Raw genomic sequence first — 24,233 nt, 5'->3', positions numbered from 1 at the left:
GGAAGAGCTGATGTTCCAGTCCAAAACCAGGCCTGGGTTCTAGCTGGGAGGCAGTTGGGAGACTCGCTTTCCAAGATGGTGGGAGTGGCATGCCCTTGAGCCTTTTAATCTTAGTTGTATCTCGGCCTGAGGGGATGGGAGGTCATCTGCCATACACAATGTATCAAACAAGGTTAATCCTCCCTCTTTTGCAGAGGCACTTGGTGACAGTGGTGATACTGACAGATCTATGACAACAAACTTAAAGGACACTTCGTTCTGGCTCACAGTTTTGGAGGCCCTGGGCCAGAGCTGATTGGCTCCATTCCTTTTATGGTAAAATACAAAGGCATTGATCTGCTGGGCAGGAAGCAAGAGCAGAGTAGGGCCCCACCGCTCTGGAGCAGAGCTCCCTGACCTAAAGGCTTCCCAGTAGCCCCACCTCCTAAAGGCTTCATCCCTTCCAATAGGGATCCTTGAGCACAAGGGTCTCTGGGGGCTCCTGCCTGGCCCTGGGGACAAGAGCTGGCATCAGATGAGGTCCACTCAATAGAGCCAGGACCACTTGAGCAGGCTCCCCCTGGGCGACAGACCCAGAAGCCACCCATCACAGGTGTGAAGTGGTCTAGCCAGGGCAAGACTGGCAAAGCAGGGTGGCTAGCCTGGGCTTACATTTCAGCTGTGGACTGACTACACACAGCAATGGATGGCATGGGTTGGGGACAGAGCTAGGAGAGGCACAGGCAGCAGCTCTGACTCCTACCTCTAACCAGGGCACAGTGAGAGCTCCTGATTGTCTCTTCCTGGTTAAGCCCAAGGTCAGGGTGAGCGGCAGCCCAGTCCTCCCCCGTGAAGAGAGAACAGCCCTGGGCAGCGTGTGGTAGTGAGTCTCAGATTTAACTGGGACAGCTAATCCCCTCCGGAAAAACAAAAGCAAGGGACACTCAGTGGCTAGATGCCTTCACCCTGGCTCCAGCCCTGGGTTGATGTCCTTGGCATGGCCACAGCGTGTCCTGGGGCCACTGTGAGTTGCTTCAGGACGGCCTGTCCATAGCACCTGTACCACATGACCTGTGTCTTTCCTTCAAGGCACACTGACCTGGCCAAAGCGAACAGGGACAAACCGCCACCCTTGTTACAAGGTAATGGAAGAAACGGGTTGTTTTTAAGATGGGGTCTCATGTAACCCAGGCTGGCCTCAAACTAGACCTATAGATGAGAATGACCCTGAGAGTGTAATCCTCCTGCCTCTACCTTCCGAGAGGCTGGGGTTACAGCTGTGAGTTGTACATGGCCTTATGTGGTACTGGGGAAGGAACCTATGGGCACTCTCTCCCCAGAGCCACATGCCTGGCCCCTTCCCTCTGTTTTTTTTTTTTTTTTTTTTAAAGATTTATTTCTTTATTATATATAAGTACACTGTAGCAGTCTTCAGATACACCAGAAGAGGGCATCGGATCTCTTTACAGATGGTTGTGAGCCACCATGTGGTTGCTGGGAATTGAACTCATGACCTCTGGAAGAGCAGTCGGGTGCTCTTAACCGCTGAGCCATCTCTCCAGCCCCCTTCCCTCTGTTTTAAAGAAGCATTTGTGTGTGGCTGAAACAGTTCAATCTGGGCCACTTGCTAAGACGCCAGTAAGTCTCTGTAATTTATGAGAACTCCCCGCCCCATAGCTCATGGCTCCCCATTAACCGTCTAGTTCATATTTGTCTGGAGAGCACTTAGCTGCCCTCTCCCTGATGTGCCTCCACATTGACTTCTGGATGAGGGTCTGAGGGAAACTGGGTTAAAATTTCCCATAATTAGCTGAGAACGGAGGCATACACTTTATAATCTGAGCAACTTGAGAGGCTGAGACAGGAGGACTGCTGTGAGTTTAAAGCCAGCCTGGTCTACATAGTGAGTTCTAGGCTAGTCTAAGTTAGAACAAGACCCTGTCCCAGAACAAAACAGAAGACATTTCCTACAGCTGCCTTACTATCTGATTCTGAACGGGCTGGACACTGAATATCAGTAAACACAATGCTTACATGTCCCTTCCCGAAATTCTAGGCCCTTGCGGGTCACACCTGCCACCGAGAACTCCACCCACTTCTCTAGTCTTAGTTTTGTAGCCAGGCTGTCCACCAGCTATTCAGTGCTCCAAGCAGTCACAGGCAACGTCTCCAGAGCCCTAGAAAGGCTCTGGGTACGGGATTCCCACATCAGGGCAACGGGCCAGCTTTACCAGGGCTCTTAAGACTCCAAAGCCAGGGGCTGGGGATTTAGCTCAGTGGTAGAGCGCTTACCTAGGAAGTGCAAGGCCCTGGGTTCAGTCCCCAGCTCCGAAAAAAAGAACCAAAAAAAAAAAAAAAAAAGACTCCGAAAGCCAGTTTGTTGGCTTAAGTGTTCTGCTCACCTGAAGTTCAGGCCTCATCCACATGGGCCAAGAATTTTTTTTAAAAGTTTAAATTGCCCTGGGTTCGGTCCCCAGCTCCGAAAAAAAGAACCAAAAAAAAAAAAAAAAGTTTAAATTGTGCATGCGTGCATGCATGTGTGTGCGCGTGCGCATGTGTGTGTCAAGGCGCCCACGTGCGTACCACAGAGCATGGGAGGAGGTCAGGAGTTGATGCCTTCTTCTGTTGTCTGTGTCCCAGGAATGGAACTGAGGTCATCAGGCTCGGTGGCTCAGGGGTCCTGGCTCCGACCCTCACCTGGATGTCAATCACGTGCCACCCTGCACTTGGGATTGGGTTTTCCCTTGCTCTGTGTTCCCTGCTGTCAGCCTGAGTGTGAGGTCATTTACCCTCTCAGTTCTGTGAGTTCCGTCTCTGCCCTTCTGAGACTCTCCCTCCGCTTTATTGAGTATTTCGGCTCCTACCATTTTCATATTCTAGGTCGCTTTTTAAAATTTGGAGGGGGAGGGGAGGCATAGGCAGGAGGATCTCTGTGAGTTCTTGGCTAGCCTGGTCCACAAAGTGAGTTCCAGGACAGCTAGGGCCACAGAGAAATCCTGTCTTGAACAACAAAGTTAGGGTGTGTGTGTGTGTGTGTGTGTGTGTGTGTGTGTGTGTGTGTGACCTTGAACCCCCACACTCTTCTGCTTCCCCAGTGCTGGGCTTAAGGGTACACACAAACTCTCTGTTTTATGTGGGACTGTGGATAGAACCCAGGGCTTCCACAGGCTGGGCCAGCATTCTTTGAACCCACCCACAACCCAGGCCTAAAATTCAGTCTTTAATGTTGGGTCATTGGCTTGGTGGATGTTCCTTTGCATGAGTGCTCCTAGGTTCCCTCCCTCTTCAGTTTTGGTGGTACAGTGCCAGGCCCGTCTGTTCCCAGGGCTGCCCTGCAGCCACCCACACCCCTGGTTGCTCAGTGTGCAGCAGGTCAGGCAGGCCAGTCTGTTGCTGCCTCAGACCTATCCAGCAAGACCCCAGGCTACAGAGCATCCCTGCTACGTCATCTTCCAGACAACCTCTGCTTTCTCCTCAGAGTCCATGAGGGTTTCGTGACTACTGGCTTGACCAAGAGATGGCTGTTTTGGGCGTTCTAAGGTAACTTACTGCCTAGTTTCATGGCAGAGGGATGGACACTGGAACTATTACTGTGGAAAGCAATACAGCAAGCACTGTCATTTTACCGTTTTGGAGCATAGGACTCAACACTCCAGTGGTTTTACCCTTGCTGTATTTATGTGGGGACAGCATTGCCGTCTTCCCAGAATGCCTCCAAGTCCTTGGTTTTCAGTTTTTAAATGACATGTATTTAAGGTACCTGTGTATATGCTGTGGGTGTACATGGCATACTATGGGCATGGAGGTCAGAGGAGCCCAAGGTCCTCACAGTGGAGCACTGGTCCTTAGGCTTGGCGGTGAGCACCCACCCACTGAGCCATCCTGTCAAAGCCTTCATTTTTCAGGCAGAACTGGGTCCAGTTGGTTTGTTTCATGACATTGATAAAAACTCCCCTGGTGCTTGAGAACTGCAGGTACCCCAAGGTTTAGGTTTGGTTAGATTTCGAATCAAAGAAAAAATGGGGCTGGGTATGGTGGCACACACCTGTAATACCAGCACTTGGGAGGCAGTGGCAGGATAGTGAGTTTCAAGCCAGACCAGCCTTCGGAGTATGTTCTAGGATAGCCTGGGCTACGTGCCAAAACTCTGTCAAAGAAAAACATGGTGTCGTTCAGGATGAACACACGTTAGCAACCTGGCCTAGTTAGGGCATGCCACTCCAGGGGGGTCAGGTCTCAACAGTCCAGACAGCACTTTGGGTTGGATGTTCGTAAGCCTTGTGTGTTCTTAGGCTATCTCTCATCTCCACAGAATGTGACCCTGGAGCCGAGGCGAGGAAAGGCAGGTTTGCCTTGACCGACCGCCCTTAAGTCTTTCCTCAGGTTGCAAGCTCAGCAGAAGTCTGGTGGGTCAAGCCACTTTCCATCTTGCCTGCAAATCATCGGCCAGCAGGGTTCACATGCCGGGTAAAGAACACGCGGGGAGTCTCTTGCTTTCTGTCTGATCGGACACCCCAGCTGTGCCCTCTAAGGACAGATCAAGGACTCAGCTAGAATAGAGATCGCTCTTCCCTTTGAAGAGGTTCTGTCTTTGCACCCTGCAAGGACCATGACGACCTTCCTCCCTGACCTGTGCCCTACTGTCCTGGGCTCTGCTGCCTCTGCAGACCCCAGAAACAGGAGAGCCAGGATGAGGTCACTCTGGCCACCTATTGTCCTGAGTTACCTGCTCGGAGAAATCTATTTTACTCTTAAGCAACACAATAACACCAGGAGCGAGGTTGTGAGACAGGGTTTTGGCATGTAGCCCAGGCTATCCTAGAACCCACTCTGCAGTACATGTCTGATGTGCTGAACTGCACAGCAGGCCTTGGAGAGGCACAGAGACTACCCACCATCCACTCAGCAGCGTGGCCCCCCTTGCCTTTGGGCACCAGCAGCTTCTTTTCAATCTCTGTTCTTCCTAGAGGCCTTCCCAAGAAGAAAAGGACACTCTTCTTAAACAGTTCACATTTATTATTGTAACAATAAAAAAATCTTTTAAAGACTATCAGTATTGTATTACCAAGAGTGAGGTAATATGTTTACAAAACATTTACAGAATTTGATATGCAAATAATGGTTCAGGGAGGAGTGAGTTAAGACACTAGAAACAGGAGAGCCCAGAGAGTGCAGGGAGCAGCATGTTAGGGGAGTGCTGGGCACTGGACAAGCAGCTCTGTGAGCCACACAGTCACCTCACAGCCAGCCTCCCTCACAAGGCAGCCAGTGCCCTGTGGCCTGGGGAAGCTCAAGGCCTGTGAATGTGTAGTTGTGTGCTTTGAGCTCTTAAAGATGCTATCAGCTCTGAGGGGGCTGAACAGAGACACTTCTGAATGGACTTAAAGGGAGCAGCTCTTCAGCCTGGGGCATGGCTGCGACTCAGATAGGTCTACAAACATCCCTGGGCACATGTGGGCTGTCGAGTGAAGCGCTTTCTTGGAGGTTGTCAGCAAAATCGCCATCTGGGACATGGAGAAAGGGAGAGGGAAAAGGAGAGAGAAGAGAGAAAGAGCAGGGGCATCTTCAGGTCCTTTCGCTTGGAGCTGGGGAGCCCTGACTGAAGCAGTGTGGACGCGGCAGCCACAGCCCCGCTGTGCGTGTACAAGCAGCCCCCACACACACGAAATGCACAGCAGTGGACCCAGAACGGCCAGCAAGCATAGCTCAGGGTGCCAGGAGCCAGAGGGCTCACTGGCCAAGCAGGCTGCTGCCGTCTCCCCTCATGCTTGCGACATGCCACACCCTCTACAGAGCTCTCAAATCACACCGCCAGTCAGCCAGCGCCTCAGAGCAGCATCCACATCGGAGTCCACTCCCCTCACCCCTCACACACTCACAGCCATACTGATTTGGCACACATCTTTAGACATTGTTACCACACAAACAGATTCTGCGCCCTTTTCTGGAGATCAGCCACCTGCAACTTCTAGACAGCTCGGTAAGAAGCATGCTTTCCCATAAAAGCTGTGAACTGAGGAGCTGCTCTAACAGCAGGCTTTGAGAAGTCAGGATCAGAAAAAAAAAGAGAGACGAACCCAAGCCTCTGATCCACTTCTCTGAAATGCAGACAGAACAAGTGCAGCCCTACGGCCCCTCCCCAGCAGCACCCCACTCCCTCATGCACACACACAGCACCTACATACATACCCACAACATCCACCCGCAAACCCAAAGCCACTGCAAGCCATGCGCCACCCTGGAGAGCATTGCTAGAGTTTGCACTGCCACACTTCCAAAAGGCAAGTGTGATCTACTGCTTCCAAACGCCCTGCTGAGAGGACCCTGGGTACTGAGAGGACCAAAGACCCTGGGTGCTAGAACTGAGGACCCTGGGTGCTGGGAGGACTGATGACCCTGGGTGCAGGGAGGACTGAGGACCCCAGGTGCTGGGAGGACTAGGGACCCCGAGTGCTGGGAGGACTGAGGACCCCGGTGCTGGGAGGACTAAGGACCCTGAGTGCTGGGAGGACTGAGGACCCTGGGTACTGGGAGGACCGAGGACCCTGGGTGCTAGGAGGGCACAGAGCTGCCCAATGAGGAGGAAAGGCAGCATTCAGCAGAGGGAAAGAATTCTCCCCTCTCCCCTCCCCCAAGTTCACGGACAGAAAAATTTTGCTCTGAAAAATATCAAAAGATTTGAAGAGGAGGAAAGAGAAAGCAATGTTTAATGATGGCGGTGATGGCGGGAGTCAAGAGGAGCCCTGGCAGCCCCTCCTGGGCCGCGAGGGCCTGCTCAGAGTGGGCTGGCTCTGCCCCAGGACCAGGTGCTCCTGCAGGCTGCCAAGTCCTTAGAGGAAAGGGACCTCAAGGGCTGTCCTGGATCCACAGGCCACCTCCACTAACAGGGAGCCGAGGCCTCTGCTGCAGCTTCAGGGCTGCCTGCTGCAGCTTCAGCTCCGTGGAGGAGGAGGAGGAGAAGGAGGAGGAGGAGGAAGAGGAGGAGGTGGAAGAGGAGGAGGAGGAGGAAGAGGAAGAGGAGGAGGAAGAGGTGGTGAGTCTCTGCAGGGTGTCACACAAGTCATTCACTAGTGGACAAGGTGGCGTTTGTTGGAAAAATTTTTTGCATCGACATCTGAGACCAGTCAGTCTCTTACTGTAGATAAACTACTTTTCTTTCGAGAGCCCTTGTGCTCCAGTTTGATTTTGTGCACGCTGTATACAAAATCTATGGCTATTGAGTTAAAGTTAGGGGTAGAGTTAAAACTACCTGTCAAGATGGTCTGGGGACCAGGTGACTAGTGACCATCTGGAGAGCTAGCTGCTATCTAGAGGGGAGGAGTCTGCACATCCGGGGTGGGTGGAGCACAGCAGTCGAGGCGCCCTCCGCACTAGGCTTCGCAGCACTACCTGGAAATCATGGAGCTGGAGTGCGACTGGCTGGAGGAGGTGGTGGCGGCACTGAGCTGTGAGAACCCACTGTGGCTGGACTCCAGGCTGGTCATGGAGCCTCTGCAGATGGATCCAACAGAGAGCCAGGAGTGAGGAGCCGCTAAGCCCTGAGCCCTGAGCCCCCCACAATGCCCTGGACCCCGCAGCATCTCTATCTGCTTCTTACCCATCGGCCCTTGTAAAGTAGGGCAAGGACATGACTATCCCACTGCCGGAAGCTGCTTCCCATGGCTGCCCACAGGTGACACTACACAGAGCAAGTGCTACACTCCCTCTCCCATGGCCCGGACATCTGCAGACAGTGAACAAGTAGCCCTGCTGCCAGAGCCTCTCAGGCACGAACCTGAAATCCTCAGAGCCGATCACTTCTGTGTAGTACATCACTTTGCACTTGTGCGAGGAGACCTGCAGGGAAGCCAGCACGTCGTCCACTCGGGGTAGGTTGGTGGCAGCACAGGCTGGCATGGTGTGGAATTTCCACTGTAGGATGTAGAAGCCCGGCCACCTGGTCACATGGGACCCCTGCAACAGCGAACAGCAGCACTCAGGACATTCTGCCAAGCTCCAAGGAGAGGGGTGTCCTCAGAACTGTGAGCAAACAACCTAATGATGTCCTTCCACCCACTGAGGCACTGAGGCAGCCTGCGCCATCCTTTGTCAGGCACCATGTCTACACCCCAGCAGCCTGCGGGCCCTAGAGACGGGCAGGCTGCAGGCTGCTGTCTGGATAGATCTGTGTCAGGAAGCAGCTTCTCTGCCCTTCCTGTCTCCATCCTAGCACACCTGGGCAATCTGTCCAATGACGTCTTCCATTCTGGGGAGAGATGCAGGGCAGAGCCAGCTTTTAAGATGGGAAGACACCCTTTATTTACACTGTCACAGCAGCCGGCTTCTGAAAGCCTTAGCTACAGGAGAGCAGGGGGCCGCTGTGAGGTCAGAGGAGGGAGAAGGAGGCGTTTAGTACCAGAGGCGCTGCGGGAGCCAGCACACAGGGAGGAGAGAGCCGCAGGGGCCAACAGGAACCAGCACAGTAGAGAGTGGCCATGTGTTTTGTTAGCAAGAGCTGACAGTGCCCTCTGCACTTTTTCCTTTCTTGCTTCTGTCCGTGTGACTTTCCTCTGGAGGCAAAGCTATGCCTAGTCACATCTCAGTCACCTGAAACCCAGATGGGTGTCTACAAAGCACTTCTTCCCTGTCACCTGGCACTGGGTGCATGTGCACTCCTAGGGAAATCTATACTTCACTCTGGTCTCGGGCTTCTCCTTCCTCTGTGCCCTTGGACATCCTGAGTCTTTGTGGCACTAGTCAGCTCATCTGTGCTGCTCTGGTGGCAGAAGCCATATGGACTGGAGGGCCAGATCCCTCCTTGTCAGGACAGGGTCTGCAGCAATGCAGGGCCACAGGTTTACCTGCACACTCTCTCCTTCTTTGCAGATCAGAGGAGACTCCACCATGCTGTAGTCCCGGCCCAGCTGCCAGACTTTGTCTATGAGCTGCACGTTGTTCCCCCCTGGAGAGGTGATGCTGTGGGCCCCCAGCGAGTCCTTTTTGGGTGGCTGGGGAGACCTCTTGGAGTGATAAATATTAAAGACGATGTCGCCTTTGCACACATCAAAATCCCAGGTGATCACTGAGGCAGCATCCACAATCTGAATGAGAATCTGAAGAGAGAGATCCTGTCAGCAACCAATGTGCAACCCAAGGCCTGGCCCCAGCTAGGGCAGGGATGGCCCCTCTCCAGGGGCTTTATGGCTCAGATGTGGCCTGGCGGAGGGGCAGAACAGGTCAAATGGGCAATTCTCTTTGCCACAGGTTACCTAACCATCCAGATGCCCACTTGCCAACTTATCCCCCACTCTATCAAACAGTGTCCTACAAGGCACCGCCAGCTACCTGAGCCCCACTTCCCAGCAAGTTGGAGAAGCACACAAGCATGGACATGGGACGAAGGGGACCACCTCAAGCTGGGGAGCCCTGAGGCCGCACACAGCAGAGCGCAGTGTTAGAGCTCAGTGTCAGAGCTGTCAGAGCACAGCGCTGTAGGAAGAGGCATGCGGGAGGGAGGGTGGGTGGAGAGATCAGCTGTGTCCTCGCTTGCTCGGGGTGACTGCTGGGGATGCAGTGTCAAGCCCGAGTGTCCTGGAATTTACTCTGCATCAGTCTCAAGTGTCCCAGAGGGAAGGGCAGGTCCATGAGGCGGCTGTGAGGCTGCACTTTCAGGAGTGGCTGTGCAGCCCACTGTCTTGCCTCCCCCAACCCTTCCATGACCTCTGAAGGTCAGAACAGCAGATCCAAGAAGCACAATAGCCTCTCTGGAAGCAGGAGGTGGCACTAAAGGATGTGGCATATTCTCTCCACCAGAGCAGCCCCCATAGGCAGAGCTCTCTGGCCAGGACCTGGGCCCTGTGCTGACGGAGCACCTGGGACTCCAACATCAGCCTTCAGTCTCGTCAGCACTGCCTCTGCTGTGCGCTTTACTCACACCCCAAGGCAGAAGGACGCTTTTGCTGTCTCAACAGTGACAGGTGCTTTGTGACTCACAGGAAACTCCACAGGCCCCTGAGCCTTGCGACAAGATAAAACTGACAGCTGCCTACATAAAGGCCTCTACATGAGGAAGGAAGGCAAGTGATTCTGAGACAGTCAAAACTCCAAGGTTCCCTGCACTGCACTGGACAACGAGGGTGGCAGGCACACGGGGTCTGTGCCTGCTTGTTCTCAGCACAGCCCAGGCTCTCTCTTCAGCCTGCCTCCATGTACCTGCAGCTCTTGGGGACATACAGAGTTACGGAAACTGCCAGGCAGCTGAACCTGGGTTACCACAGCAGAAAGTCATCAAGGAGCTGGCAGCACACTGACGGATGGGCCTGCTCTGTGTAAAGCACAGCCTCCCACAGGGACACTGGGCAACACACTTGCCCTAGAGCGAAGCAAAGGATGAGCCAACAATGTCACGCCACATGGACAGGCTAGAGGGACATGTCAAACAGAACCACCGTAGCTTCTGATCTGCCACCACACCATGTTGGCAGAAGGGAAACAAGAGAACGGTTCATCTCTCCTCATTCACCAGACGGACAAACAGCAGCAAAGACTAAGAAACACAAATGACGGGTGAGCAAAAACGTGCTCCACATAACCATCCAATGAAATGCAGGAGCTGCGAACAGCCCTACCCGTCAGTGCTGCCCCCGACTGACTGACATCAGAGCCAACCAAACCTAAAGAACAAGACCAGGAGAAGCCAAGGGCCCTGAGGGACGCCCAGGTGGTGGGGGAGGGGTCTCTCCACGGATGAGGCCGCAAGGTGGGCACCTCATGTGGGGCTCCTTTGAACACGCTGGCAGACTGGTAGATGGTCTCCGTCCAGAGCTTCAGGTCCTCATTCTCCAGCTCCTCGGGAGTCCTGTACAGGGATTTGGGGACCAGCCCGCCCTCTGGCACGTCACACTAGAAAAGCAAACACAGCAGTTAGAGAGGCCAGGCTGCCTCTCATCCCACACCCACCTCCTGAAATGGCTGAGAAAACAGAATGCTGGCAACATTATCCAATAGTCTGTAGTACTTAGCGAAATCTTTGTAAAGCCCGCTTACACACGTGTGGTTTACTCAATAAATGGGAGCGAGCTGAAGCTGGTTTACCGCAGGATTCACACTAAGATTCGTGAGGTACGGAGCCCGCTTACTAAGCTGACCTACATGAGAAGTGACGGAACTGACTGCACTGTTGGACAGTCCCCTCTGTCAGCTTTATTCCTGAGCCACAGATCTACAATCTCTCTGTGGTGCAGCTCAGCGGCACAGCACTGCCCAATATGCACAAGGCTCTTGGTCTCATCCTCGGCACCACAAAAAAGAAGGAAAAAAAAATAACCGAGATTAAAAAAAAGCAAACTTTTGGGGTTGGGGACTTAGCTCAGTGGTAGAGCGCTTGCCTAGCAAGCGCAAGGCCCTGGGTTCGGTCCCCAGCTCCAAAAAAGAAAAGCAAACTTTCTAAGTAACCCAGGCCAAACAATTAATAAGTCAGCTGAAAGTTAACAAGGGACTACTTCTTTTGAATTTACTTGAAAAAAGCTACGTTGAGTTAGAACTCATTCTTAGTATAAATTTTCTAATTGACCTTAATAAAACAAACTCACATTTAGGTGTGTAAAATCTAAGTCCTTTCTAGATCATCGATCCAGAAGCCACTCCACAGAAAGGAAGACTACAGCCCTCAGCCTGTAGCACAGCACCATGGCCCTGCCATCACTCAAAGTCACAAACACGGGCATGGGACACACGGGCATGAGACAGGCTTGCTAGTGAGGTGCTGAGGCCGGAGGGCCGGCCTGCCTACATACTGAGACTGTGTCTCGAGGAAGACAGACCAACCAGCCAAAACTTGCCTGGCCCGGAGGTTCAATGCCCTCTGTCCACAGGAAGTCAACAGTTTATAAATGACCTCTCTGACAGCCAGGCCGAGAAGCCACTGTGGAGAGGATAGAACAGGCCTCAGAAGGCCTCAGTTTAACTCAGAGCACAGAAGAACATTGGTGTACACCCACAGAAGGCATGAGTAACAGTTGTGAGTCCTTCCTTCCTTCCAATTCAATTCTTGTCATAACTGCCTGGGATGCTAACTTTCCCGGGACAGCAGTCGAGGGGGCCATAGCCCGCCTGTGCTCTAAACTTGCTCCTCATCACTTGCTCTCCTGGAGCAAGCGGGCTACATGGACTCACCTCATTAGTGAGTCCTGGGTGAGACTCTGCCCCAAATAACAAGGTGGAGACCAATCAAGTCAACCTTGAGCCTATACACTTACACATATGCATGCATGCACACCACATGTATGCACATGCACACGCACGAGTGCACACACACACACACACACACACACACACACACACACACACCCCACAGAATGGTGTAAAAAGCTGTAGATCTGAGATGCGGAGCTCCTGATGCAGTTGAGAGGAGTCATACCACGCTGTGCAGGATCCCATAACAAATCGTCCTCAGTGTAAACGGAAACCTGCATCATCAACAAAGCCCCCAGCGGCTCGGCCATGTCAGCCAGGGCCCAGGGCGGATTCAATGAGGTAAGGTCAGCAACCCAACCAAAAGGTCAGAAAACCTTTAGTGGAAACCCATGCCACGGTGCAGTGTGTACCTTCCTGCCCATACGTACCATGCACTCGCCACTCAGGAAATCGGGAATAATCTCTTTATCGATGTAGTCCAGCAGGCCTCCAGGGCCCTGGTAATCATTTCCTGCATAGATGAGGAACTTCCTTCTGGTGTTGTCATCAATGAAAGGACTAACCTGCAAGTGAGAAACAGAACAGCAACCTCATCTGCTGAGCCAGGAGCCTCAGACTAAGCCTGCGTGACACCGTGTGTGGGTGAGGTGACGGGTGGCAGCTTTCATGCACTCTGTGTGTCTACGGGCAGAGCACTGGGGCCTCAGGAAAACCCTGCTCCCTTTCCTACTTTGTATCTGTGTTTGCTTTCTCCTGCCTAGCTGAGGCGTCAGTGGGAGCTGGGAACTGAGCATGCTGGGCTCGTGACAGAGTGACATCTAAACCCACCAGAGTCCAGAGGACAGGGAAGACCCTGGGGGCTCGGAGGATGAGGAGGCGGCCCAGCGTCTCCGGGTAGTTGGCCTCCACCACCTCAATGATGCGCAGCAAGGCCTTGACGCCCGGTCTCCACAGATGGCGCATGTTCAGTCCTTCAAGGTCCACCAAGCAGGTCCATGAGCTGCAGGTGAGATGAAGGCGAGTTTTACTAGTGGATTTAATTTTCCTTTTTGGATAAAAAAGTCAATTATAGTCATTCTCAAATATACTAATTTTAAAAAATTAGAGTGCTATAAACCCTTATTTGCAATTTGTGTATGAATACGCAAGCTCAATGGGATAGGAACAACATCTGAATTACCAGATTAAGTCCAGACAGACTGCAAACCACTGAAATCCCACTGTCAGGGAGCAGAGGCAGGAGGATCAGGAGCTCAAGGACAGCCTGGCTAGTGAGACCCCAGCTCTGACCCTCCAAATAAACACCAAAGAGCCCCGCCAACCTGCTCGGTGCTGGGCGAGCCCCCTCCCTGGGCTGTTGCCTAAGCAGACAGTAGGCATCTCATAGAGTGAGCTGCAGTGACTGAAACACCCCCAGGTCTAGCACTGCCTCAGGCACCAACAGGACAAGCAGCTGTGAGCAGGGGCCCTGCACACCCTGGCCTGGCAGAACCGATGCCATCAAACCCGAGGTGGCCCACTTTATTTGACATGGGGTCTCATGTGATTTAGGCTGGCCTTGAACTATATGTAGCTGAAGATTTGATCCTCCTGTCTCTGTCTCTCATGTGTTGGAATTACAGGTGTGAGCCATCAGGCCTGGTTTTTCTTTCTTTCTGTCTTTTTTTTTTTAAAGATTTATTTACTTATTTCATGTATATGAGTCCACTGTCGCTGTCTTCAGACGCACAAGAAGAGGGCATCAGATCCCATTACAGATGGTTATGAGCCACCATGTGGTTGCTGGGAATTGAACTCAGGACCTCTGGAAGAGCAGTCGGTGTTCCTAACCCCTGAGCCATCTCTCTAGCTGGTTTTCTCTGGTCATTTCACAACAGTATTCCACAACTAGAAGCTGATTCATGAAAAAGAACTGGGGGTATGGGGAGTGCAAAAAAGACCCAACAGGAATTCCCCTGCAGTCTGGCTCCTAGGAGCATGCAGACAGCACCTCAGAGTGACAAATAAAAGCCTGGTGCCAACCTTATCACTTGCTTCTCAACCTTCTAGAACATGTGATAAACAGTACCTATCAGATTGTGGTACCAAGAGAAATGAAAAGTAGTTAATTTAGTTCCCGTTCTTTATATGCTGAAGAGACAAGGCCCCACCCACCTGATTGGCCGGCCGAAGACTTTGGTATTTTCCTCACACCGCCTCAGGCCTTCTTCGTTTATGGAAAGAACCTGTAAGCAAAGGCCCAGTTTCAGAAGGCAAGAGTAGCATCGATGCCACAGAGGGGGATCAAGGCAAGATGCACACACACGTGGGACCTCAGGCACTCTCCTCACACCCCACACAACCAACAAAAAGCACTTCACGGGGGCTGGGGATTTAGCTCAGTGGTAGAGCGCTTGCCTAGGAAGCGCAAGGCCCTGGGTTCGGTCCCCAGCTGGGGGGGGGGGAAGGGGAGGAAGCACTTCACTTGCAGAGAATAAACAGGCGCATCAACAGCAGAGAAAGCAGGTGGCCCGAAGAAAGAGCAGGGAGCACTGATGTGGCGGGTTTGCAGAACAGGCTCACTTGGGACAGTGGGGAAGCAAAGCAACTGTTCGTTTGTGCGTGCATGGGTGCGTGTGGAGGGGTGGGTGGCTGGGGCACAGGGACCTACAAGAATACTCAGCAAAACAAGAGCTATGAATACTGGGGAGATGGGATTTGCCTTTCTAATTCTTTGTTTTCAAACTGAAAGAACAGTTTCTTCTCTGAGCCCGGGATGCAGCTGACTGGGGGAGAGACAGGGGTGGGCGGGGATCAGACAGCTCAGCATCTGTGGAAGAGGCTGTAATACAGAAGGGTGAGCAGAGAGGGATCTGGAAGAGGTGTGATGTGGGTAATTGCTCCGAGTCAGGAGTCAGCGGGCAGGAACTACCCCCTTAGAGACCTTTATGTGGAGCACATCTCCCAGTGTGGAGTGCTGCACGCTTGTCTGAGTGGCCAGCGGTGGCTGGCGCCCATCCTGCTGGCTAACCCAAGGCCAGCACTGGGCGGCTGAGCACTCACACAGGGCAGCAGGGCATGGGCCTGACCCGGGCCGAGCACTCACGTAACGCAGCAGGGCTTCCTCCCCGAGAGCTCGCACCAGACCTTTGGTGTCCATCTGCCCCAGCCTGAGCACATACAGCGGCCGGCCATCTGCAAGCAAGGCAGGGAGGGAGGAAGCTATGGTGAGTGAGTGGCAGGACGCATCTCTAAGAGCCCTCACAAGGGCTAAGGAGCAGCTGTGTGCAGAAGGCCCTTGACTGTGACACCTTGGGCTCCGATGCTCCCCTGTGCTCAGACACACATAGGGCTCTGGCCTACTCTGAGGAAGACACTGGCTTCTGTGCCAGGATGGCATGGGTAGGGTAGCACGTAAACAGATACAAAAGGTTTAAAACTCAGCAGACAGCAAACCACAGGCCCCAGGGCTCACGCTGCTGGCTGGGCCAGGCCAAGGGGGACTGAGCTGGGGTGCAGCCTGTCTGACTCCCCCAATATTTGACCAGGGGTGCCACTAAGCTAAGTGTTCACTACAGCGGACATCATTTCTATGAATACACAGTTTGGGTTTTTTAATTCTAAAACTATTTTCCTATAAATTATTTACAAATTATTGTCAAGATTTTTTTAAAGTCAGCCTTCTTCGCTAAGGATGGACGTGTGGAAACTGAAGTTCCACAGCCAGCGCTGCCACGGAACTCACTGTAGAATCTGCTATGACCCATCAGAGCGGAGAAGACTGTGGCCCAGAGCGCATCCTGCAGAAGTGGCCCTGGACCCTGGCACTCACGTCTGTCTCCTGCAGAGCCTTTCCCTACAGCCCAGGGCCTCACTGTGGAGTTCTGGCCGGCTGAGAACTTGCTAGGTGGATGAGGTCAACCCTGACCTTACAGAAATCCCCTCCCTCAGGGGCTCAAGGGTGGGATAGAAACCTTCACCACCACACCCGGCTCTTCTGACATTTAGCGAAACCCATCTGTCAATCTTTTGTTACATCTCACCTACAACTCCAGCTGCCCTAGAACTCGCTGTATTGTCTAGAATGGCTGCAAGATCCTCCCATCTCCTAAACGCTAGATGAGAGGATGAGCTACCACAGCAGGCCTGTCAATGCCTTACTACGGAAACCTTTGAACCTTCCAATAAAACTTTTCAGTAAGAATAAAGTCATGTGGTTGGGGATTTAGCTCAGTGGTAGAGCGCTTGCCTAGCAAGTGCAAGGCCCTAGGTTTGGTCCTCAGCTCCAGAAAAAAAAAAAAAAAAAAAAAAGAATAAAGTCATGTGTGCTGTACTGTCTCTAGCATGTCTCTGCATTCAAGAGCCTAAGGCAGAGGATCTTGGGTTCGAGGTTAGCCTATACTACATAAAGAGTCCCTTTATCAATCAGAAACCCTAAAGTTACCATCGCCCCTTAATTGTGCACAGTATTAAAGACAAAGTCAACAGATCAAAGCCCCTGTCAGTTACTTAAGAGATTTCAAGTCTAACCTGGGCTATGGAAAAACCCGTCTTTAAAAATTAAAACAAAAGAAAATTAAAGCTACAATTAATTACATTCAGAAGTACATTCAGAAAGTTAAAAAAAACCCAAGACATTCAGGAGCCATTGATCTGAAAGGACATGATTGAGGGGAGGAGGCACAGTTCTCACTATCTCACTACCCCGCCACGTCTGCGGGCTGCACCTCCTCTCCCCACAGCTGGCTAACTCTGGGTGAGTGGAGAAGACTTGTTAGCCAGGTGCATTCTCCCACAGGGCTCAGGCACGTGTGGGTGTGAGGGAGCTTCCCCGGCCGCTTCTTCCAGAGATGGGTGCCATGCACCTGGCTGTGACGCTGCCCTTTACAGCAGAGACTAGGCCAGGCAGCTTTTAGCTATTATAAAGGTGGCGGTGTCACTGCTGTCCAGTCAGCACCATACGACTGCAGTGTAGCACACACTCAGTGTTTTCTCCACCAAACTTGGAACAGAAGGCACTGGTCCCCCTTCCCCTTCCCCACGGCTGGCTGTTCTGGCTTGGGTGTGAATGGCTTCAAGAGGGGTCTCCCTGGGGTTGGGGATTGGCTCAGTGGTAGAGCGCTTGCCTAGGAAGCGCAAGGCCCTGGGTTCGGTCCCCAGCTCCGAAAAAAAGAACCAAAAAAAAAAAAAAAAAAAAAAAAAGGGGGGGGTCTCCCCAGCTAGGCGTGTGGTGGGAAGGCCCACCCCCTTTGCAGCAGGGCTACAGCATGCCATGCAGGTGGCACCTGTGTCAGCGAGGGCTGTGGGCATGCTGGCTCACCTACCTTTGTCATGGTGATGCCAGCCCCCAGCGTAGTAGTCCTGAAGGACCTGGGGCGGAGTCCACGTGTCCAGGATGTAGTCCACCTGGTGCTGCTTCCTCCAGGTTAAGGACTGGCACATGATCTCCCTGGCCTTGTCAATATTGAAGTCTCTGGCGCGCAGAAACCGAAGAATGTGCTCATCCTTTGGGATCTAGGGAAACAGGGATTTTTCAGCCACCATGGAGGCGAAGGGCAAGAGGTCAAACCTTGACTCACCTCCTGCCAACAGTGAGCTGCACTGATCTAGGTTGGTACAGTGTAGGTACAGTGCTTTCCTGCATGCGCAAGACCCAGGGTCCATCCCATGACAGAAAACTCACCCAGTGTCACTTTAATAAGCTACAATCATCTGGAGAACTACGTTCACAAAGTTAAAGCCCAGGAGCACTGGACAGCAATCATGACGGCTGTTTTCAGCCCAGCGACGTCTGGTCTGGAGGAGGCAAACTGGTCTCCTGTGTGTGTTTGCCTATTTTGAGGCAGGGTCTCACTATGAAGCTCTGGAGAGAACTCACTAGGTAGGCCCCGCCCACCCGCCTCTGCCTTGATTAAGGGCAGACAGACACCACCACATCTGGCTACAAACAGACTTAAACTTCCAGCCTCGGTCCTACACTCTGACAGCAAGATCGCCTTTCTGTACACAGTACACTTCAGGTGGTGGTGAGGACAGGATGGTGGCTTCTCTAGGACCCACTACAGTCAGTCCACAGGATGCTTGTCTGAGCAAAGAACAAGGTGGGGGCTGTGTTCCCAGCCTGCTCTGGGCCAGGGATCTCCCTCATAGCTATGGACCCAGGAATGAGGGCAGCAGGGACATCAGGAGAGCAGGGAGTGAGTGGGGGCCATGCCTCTCAGGCCCCCTGGCCATCTGAGGCGAAGCAGTGCTGCTGACCTGGCATCAGCCATTGGAAAACAACCAAAGTCGTGTGCAAGTGAGAGCGCGGATGAGGAAGGAGGATGCGCTTGGGTGGCTGACACAAAAGGATCAAACATTTCCGAGTATTTGGGGCCGAGATGCAGACATAGTTAAACATGCTATGCAGCTCTGCATGTGAGCACAGCACCCACATGCAGGGTAATTAAAGACTGTTGTGAGGTTTGCAGCTACAGTACGACTCCCCTAGGAAATAAAGAGGGAGCCAAAGAGACTGCTCAGCAGTTAAACCCTGGCTGCTCTTCCAGAGGACCCAGGTTCAATTCCCAGCTCTCACAGGGCCGCTCACAACTGTCTCTAACGCCAGTCCAGGGACTATGATGCCCTCACCTGGCCTGTGCAAACACTGCATGTACATGGTGCATGCAAGAAACACACACATAAAATGAAGAAAATAAACAATTTAAGTATGTAAATGAAACTTAATTCTCATCCTATAAACCAGTTACCTATATTTCTTTTAAAAAGAAAAGGGAGAAGGGGGGCACGACAGCCGCCCCCCAGTGGGTGCTAGAGCAGAGTTTCCTGATCTATCATGCACCTGCCTCATGGCCTCTGCTCTTTGCCCAACCCTCCCTCCATGTTGTTTCCCACACTACACTCACCCACAGGGCCGTGAGGACTAAAGGAGCTGGAAAGCCTCTGCTCCCTACACAGCTGTGACACAGGCGGCCACTCCTCTGTGGGCTTTCCTAATGGCTGGCACTGCACACCCTATGGACCAGGCAAGCCACACGGGATGCCCAGCTCCCATTATCTGACAATGTCCAAGCTGGCCAGACATACCGAACAGCCTGTTTCCTGTGAATCTTGTGTCATGTCTGTGGGGCTGAATCTTCTACAACGTCAGAATCAAAGCCCCACTGCTTTGATGGGGAACAAGACTCTCCTGGATAACAAAGGTAATGTGATACGTGTGTATAAAAATGTCACAAAACGCTGATGTCTTTGCACGCTAAGGACTATACTTTAAACATGCTCCAACATGTCTAGCCTCCAGCTCCTCAGACCAACAGACACTCTGCACTGTAGCTTGGCATTCTGTGGTTGCTAAGCTCAACCTTGGTCTGTGAGGGTTGGCATTCTAAACCTGCCCTGAGGATCTGGTGTCACAGCAGACACACTCACGGGTTTTCAGAGCAGGAGCAGGCAGTGGGAGTGGTCACTTAGTTCCCACTCAGTTCTCAGCTTCCCATGGGACTGGAGAAGAACTCAGGACTGGAATTGAGGAGGGGACACTCACTTTGCCCTTATGTGTTTCCTGGAGCCACTGGCGAAGTCTAATGAGGCAGCTCTCCTGGAGGGGAGTCAGGTCGCCCAAGTATCTCTTGATGTAGTCGGCATCCAGTTTGTCTGGAATTTAACGTGCAGGCATTATTTACCACGGAGAACCCTGAGCCCTTCTGTGCGGCTGGTGTGGGCAGGGTGTGGTGGGGGTGGGGATGGCGTGCTTTCAGTGTATAGGGAGGAGGCATCGCTGATAAGCACAGGCAAGTAAGTAGTCTTTAAGATGAGATCCCCGATAAGACAGGGAGGTTCCGAGCCTCCTTCCAGCCCTGTAACTCGTGCTGCACAGGGCAGGCCAATCCCTCAGCATAGCCAGCACTGTGTCTTCAACACGGCCTGAGTTCACGAAAGCTGCCCTTTTCCCAAGGACTGCCAAAGGTGGGCAGAATGAAGGAAAGATAAATACAGTCTTTCAATAATGTTCCTTTTCTGATTTTCTGCACACAACCCTAGGCCCAGCCACTGTAAATGCACTCTCAACCCAGGCACTCACTAGCTGTGTGACCACTGACAAGTCTCTCAACTGCTCTGTGCTTCAGTGAACCAAAATATGAACTGAAGGTCCTCCCGGCCTAAAGCAGCCATCACTAGAGGGGTAAAGCTGGTCACTGAGCGCTGAGGGCAGGAGCCATCACTAGAGGGGTAAAGCTTGTCACTGAGCACTGAGGGCAGGAGCCACACAAGACACACAGGAGCCACATGACTGAAAAAGCTATGGACAGGACAGCACCTTACAGTCACTGACAGCCACCAATCAGAGCGTGGACATTAGAAATAACTTCTGTTTAAAAAAGAGTAAAGTGAGTATGCGTTCTCTAAGTGCGAGGGTCAGGGGCAAGGCCAAAGGCCAGAGGTGGACAGACTTTCTCTTCTGTGCAAGATGGACTGCCTGAGGAGACAAGGTTGGGCAGAGCCGTGGGGAGGGGAGAAGCCCATGAGTCCCCCTCAGCGGGGCCAGGCTCACCGTCAGGGGTTCCCACCACGGGCTCAGCCACTGTCCCTGGGCTGCTGAGGACCTCCCCACTCAGTCCCTCCTTGACAGCAGCAGCATCTGGGACAAGGACAGCTGCGGATGCGGCTTGATTCTTGCTAGATGAACATGTTTCTGATGAGGGCCCTGTGGGGGGCGGTGTCCAGCGGGGCACGAAGGTGATGCCTTCCTCCTCCAGCTGGCGCAGGTAGTACTCGATGATCTCTTTCCCCTTTAAGGTGAGACAGCTGAGGTGAGCACACACCCAATAGCCAGGCTTGTCTCCCTCCCAGTTTATAAGACGTGGTTTGGGGACAGGATGAAGCTTTGGTGGAGTGCTGGCTTCATGCGCAAGGCCCTGAATTCAACTGCCAGCCCCACCTACCCACCTAGGCGATGGTTCTCACTGGGTACAGTGGTACACACTTGTAACCCTAATACTCGGGAGGCTGGAGCAGGAAGCTTACGAGTTTGAGTAAATGTGGATATCTTGCCTCCACAAGTAAAGACAAGACTGAAGAAGGCACGAGCTGTGGTCATTGTCTCTGAGACTCCAACCTCCCTTCTCCATAAATCCCAAGAAATACACTTACTTTTTTAATGTTGCTTGTATAATGTTTCATGGCAATTTTTTCCACTGTACTTTCAAAACCAAAGAAGGATTTGATATCTAAACTTGCAGACTGTTCGAAACAGGTCCAGTCTTCATTCTCAGGGTGAACCTGCAGGCAGAGAGAACCCGTTCCCAGTAATGTTCACAATGGAGACACCACTTGTCTGTGCCCTGGCTAGCTGACCAGCACCCAGAAGAGGCATGTTTAATGACATCACTGTCATGAGGAACGAGAAAAGCAGGGAAAAAAAAAGTCACCCAGATGCAGTTGACACGCACAGGCTCTGAGTCATGTCTCTCATGACCGTCCCTAAGTCTTTCACCTCCAGCTCCCTGGTCTGCTCACCCACATCCGTGGTGGCCCACACGGACAGAGGCACCTCGGATATGAGGGGTGAGAAAATCACATGGGCGCTTGGGAGACTGCGCTGTGGAGAAGGCAAACAGTGGAAGGCTGGTGCGTGAGGAAAAGGGACAGAGCGAAGTGTGACCAGGGTTCAGTGTGTCACTTGGGGTCTCTGTGGAGGATGGTGCAGGAGGCGGATGGCTGAGGGATGGACTAGGAGGGGCTATTCTCATGCTTGGTCTATGCAGGGCAGACCAAGTTGGACAGGTGCTCAGAGCTCTACCTGCAAAGACACACAAACCTCGGCTTCGAAACACACTTATAAAGTGTCACGGCTAGGCCAGAAAAAAACTCTTCATATTTAAAACCAAAATGGAAGCTGGCCTTGGTACTACATGCCTTTAGTCTGAGCACTTGGGAGGCAGAGGCAGCTGGACCTTTGCGAGTTCCAGTCCAGGCTACTCTACATAGTGAATTCAGGCCAGCCAGGGCTACACAGTGAGACCCGGTTTCAAAACACAAAACAAACTACTCAGGAGCTGAGTGTAATGGTACACACTTGCAATTCAGCACTCAGGAGACAAGGCAAGAAGACAGCGGCAAAGTAAGGCTAGCCTGGTCTACACAGCAAATTCCAAGACAGGGTACAGAGTGAGTCCCTGCCTCAGAAACAAGAACAGCTGGCAGCCTTGACTGTCTGTCACACCACAACACACCCCTTAGTATGCCACACCAAGTCCCCAACTGTGCCACTCATCTGAAAGGAGAATCAGTAGCTGCTCAAGAACAGAGCGCCACCCCACCCTGTCGTCCGCACATGGCCTGGGGGCCCCAGCAAGCTGGTGTCACACTTACCGTATAGCAGCAGTGTTCATGGATGATGACCCGGTTAGAAAACGTCTCATTGTGGGCCTCGATGTGTAAAGTGCGATCTCGAGAATTCAGGGAGTTTTTCTGGACAAAATAAACGTAATCGACTCCTGCGATCTTTGAGGAAGAGATAAGGAGGGAAAGAGGTCAGTTCCGTAGCTCCTAGGTGAGCGTGAACTCACTTCACAGACTCCCAGTATCCTCTAGCTACCTTCTTCAACAGCCTAGGTGCGTCTATATCCAGCTTGCAGCGCCTCTCGATGACATGAATAGCCCCATCCTCACTCTTGAACTCACTCACGGTGTCACTGTCCACGAACATTGGAATCAAAGGACATGTAGGAAACCTCCTCTCATAGGCCTGAGGACAGAGAGAAAATGAAAGCCATCGCTGCTGCACCTTAGACCACAGTACAGCTGATCCTACAGGAGGGGACGAGCCAGGTTCAAGGACTGGAACCCTGATCTGATGAGGACGGCAATTCTGCCCCTCTCCCCATTATCCCCCTTCCAATGCTCGTCCAACACAGTGCCACACCCCAGCAGGCTTTCCTTGTAGCTAAATGAAAGATGACCTTCAATTCTATAGGCAAGGCAAAAGAACCAAGATGGCAGACAACAAACAGGAAGGGTTCCCTTAGGCTGGCATCATATGGCCAGAGGCCGGCTACTCAGACCTGGAGACAGACCAGTGGGCAAACAGACCCAGCTCATCACCCTCTCCTCTCCCCAGATGCAGCTCAGTTGAACATGTGCATGCTAAGAACCCATTCAACTGAGCTGCATCTTGGGTTCTAACTAAATCATTTCGACAAATGTTGACTGGGGAGATGGCTCAGTGGTTAAGAGCACTGACTGTTCTTCCACAGGTCCTGAGTTCAAATCCCAGCAACCACATGGTGGCTCACAACATCTGTAATGAGATCTGATGCCCTCTTCAGGTGTGTCTGAAGACCGCTACAGTGTACTATATATATAAAATAAATAAACCTTTAAAATAAAAGAATTAAATGGAAGGAAAAAAATAGGACGATATTTTTTTTTGTTAAATATTTACCATGATCTAAAACAAAGCAAAACCCTCTCAATACCACTCAGAGCAGGAAGGAACGCTAGGCCTGGTGGTCCATGTCCACAACTCCGACACCTGAAGCTGGAGGCAGAAGGATCATGAGTTCAAGTCCACAGTGTGCTAAAAATTGGGACCGCCATCTTATAAAAGGGGGAAACAGGAACAATTTCCCAAGGAACTTAGACACAGCAAACAGCTCCTATAGAAATGGGCAGCAGAGAAAGCAGCCACTGGGCGACACAGGGAGAGCCACATGGGCACACTGTGCACCATCAAAATGGCAGAAACAAACAACACTGAACACTGGGGAGGATGTGGAAAGAAAAACACTTCTCATCCTGCTGGCAGGATTGTGAACAGATTAAACTAATCTGAGGAGCAGACAGGTTTCTCAAACCTGAACTCTGAACATGAAGTCTATATGCAAGCTCACAGCATGAACTCCACATCCTTCAGAGCGTACACGTATGAAAACCTTTGCGAGTGCAGTGTCCACAGCCCAAACAGGCACAAGCGCTAGAATCCATCTTTCCTTTTGGTTTGGTTTGCTTTGAGATGGGGTTTCACCTGTCCCATGCTGGAGCGGCTACCACTGATGATGGACAGATTGCTACAATGTGTCACCACTGTGGGAGTGGCTTTG

General features: G+C 52.2%; 1 protein-coding gene and 1 long non-coding RNA gene across 4 annotated transcripts in view; one reads left to right on the top strand and one right to left on the bottom strand.

Annotated features, from left to right (window-relative positions):
• Positions 1–1,056: 1,056 nt before the first annotated feature.
• On the top strand, positions 1,057–5,040 carry LOC102547461 (uncharacterized). The gene is made up of 3 exons (XR_015632281.1): positions 1,057–1,121; positions 3,458–3,519; positions 4,292–5,040. It is a non-coding gene; the product is annotated as an uncharacterized LOC102547461 (long non-coding RNA).
• The window catches only part of Sec14l1 (SEC14-like lipid binding 1), a 47,177-nt gene continuing 27,921 nt past the window's right edge, over positions 4,978–24,233 (bottom strand). For 2 of the 3 annotated variants that reach the window (NM_001108309.2, XM_087573314.1), the window contains 15 exon segments: positions 4,978–5,483; positions 7,369–7,470; positions 7,754–7,932; positions 8,820–9,071; positions 10,726–10,860; positions 12,582–12,716; positions 12,982–13,153; positions 14,308–14,378; positions 15,239–15,327; positions 17,457–17,646; positions 19,676–19,785; positions 20,684–20,921; positions 21,283–21,411; positions 22,504–22,635; positions 22,730–22,879. In NM_001108309.2, coding sequence (NP_001101779.1) covers positions 5,468–5,483; positions 7,369–7,470; positions 7,754–7,932; positions 8,820–9,071; positions 10,726–10,860; positions 12,582–12,716; positions 12,982–13,153; positions 14,308–14,378; positions 15,239–15,327; positions 17,457–17,646; positions 19,676–19,785; positions 20,684–20,921; positions 21,283–21,411; positions 22,504–22,635; positions 22,730–22,879 — 2,100 coding nt within the window. In that variant the 3' untranslated portion in view covers positions 4,978–5,467. 3 annotated transcript variants of the gene reach the window in all.

Source organism: Rattus norvegicus, chromosome 10, assembly GCF_021556685.1.
Source record: "Rattus norvegicus strain SHRSP/BbbUtx chromosome 10, alternate assembly SHRSP_T2T, whole genome shotgun sequence".
Taxonomy (NCBI): domain Eukaryota; kingdom Metazoa; phylum Chordata; class Mammalia; order Rodentia; family Muridae; genus Rattus; species Rattus norvegicus.
The sequence above is the reverse complement of the archived record's forward strand: the minus strand, read 5'-3'. Positions and strand labels throughout refer to the sequence as shown.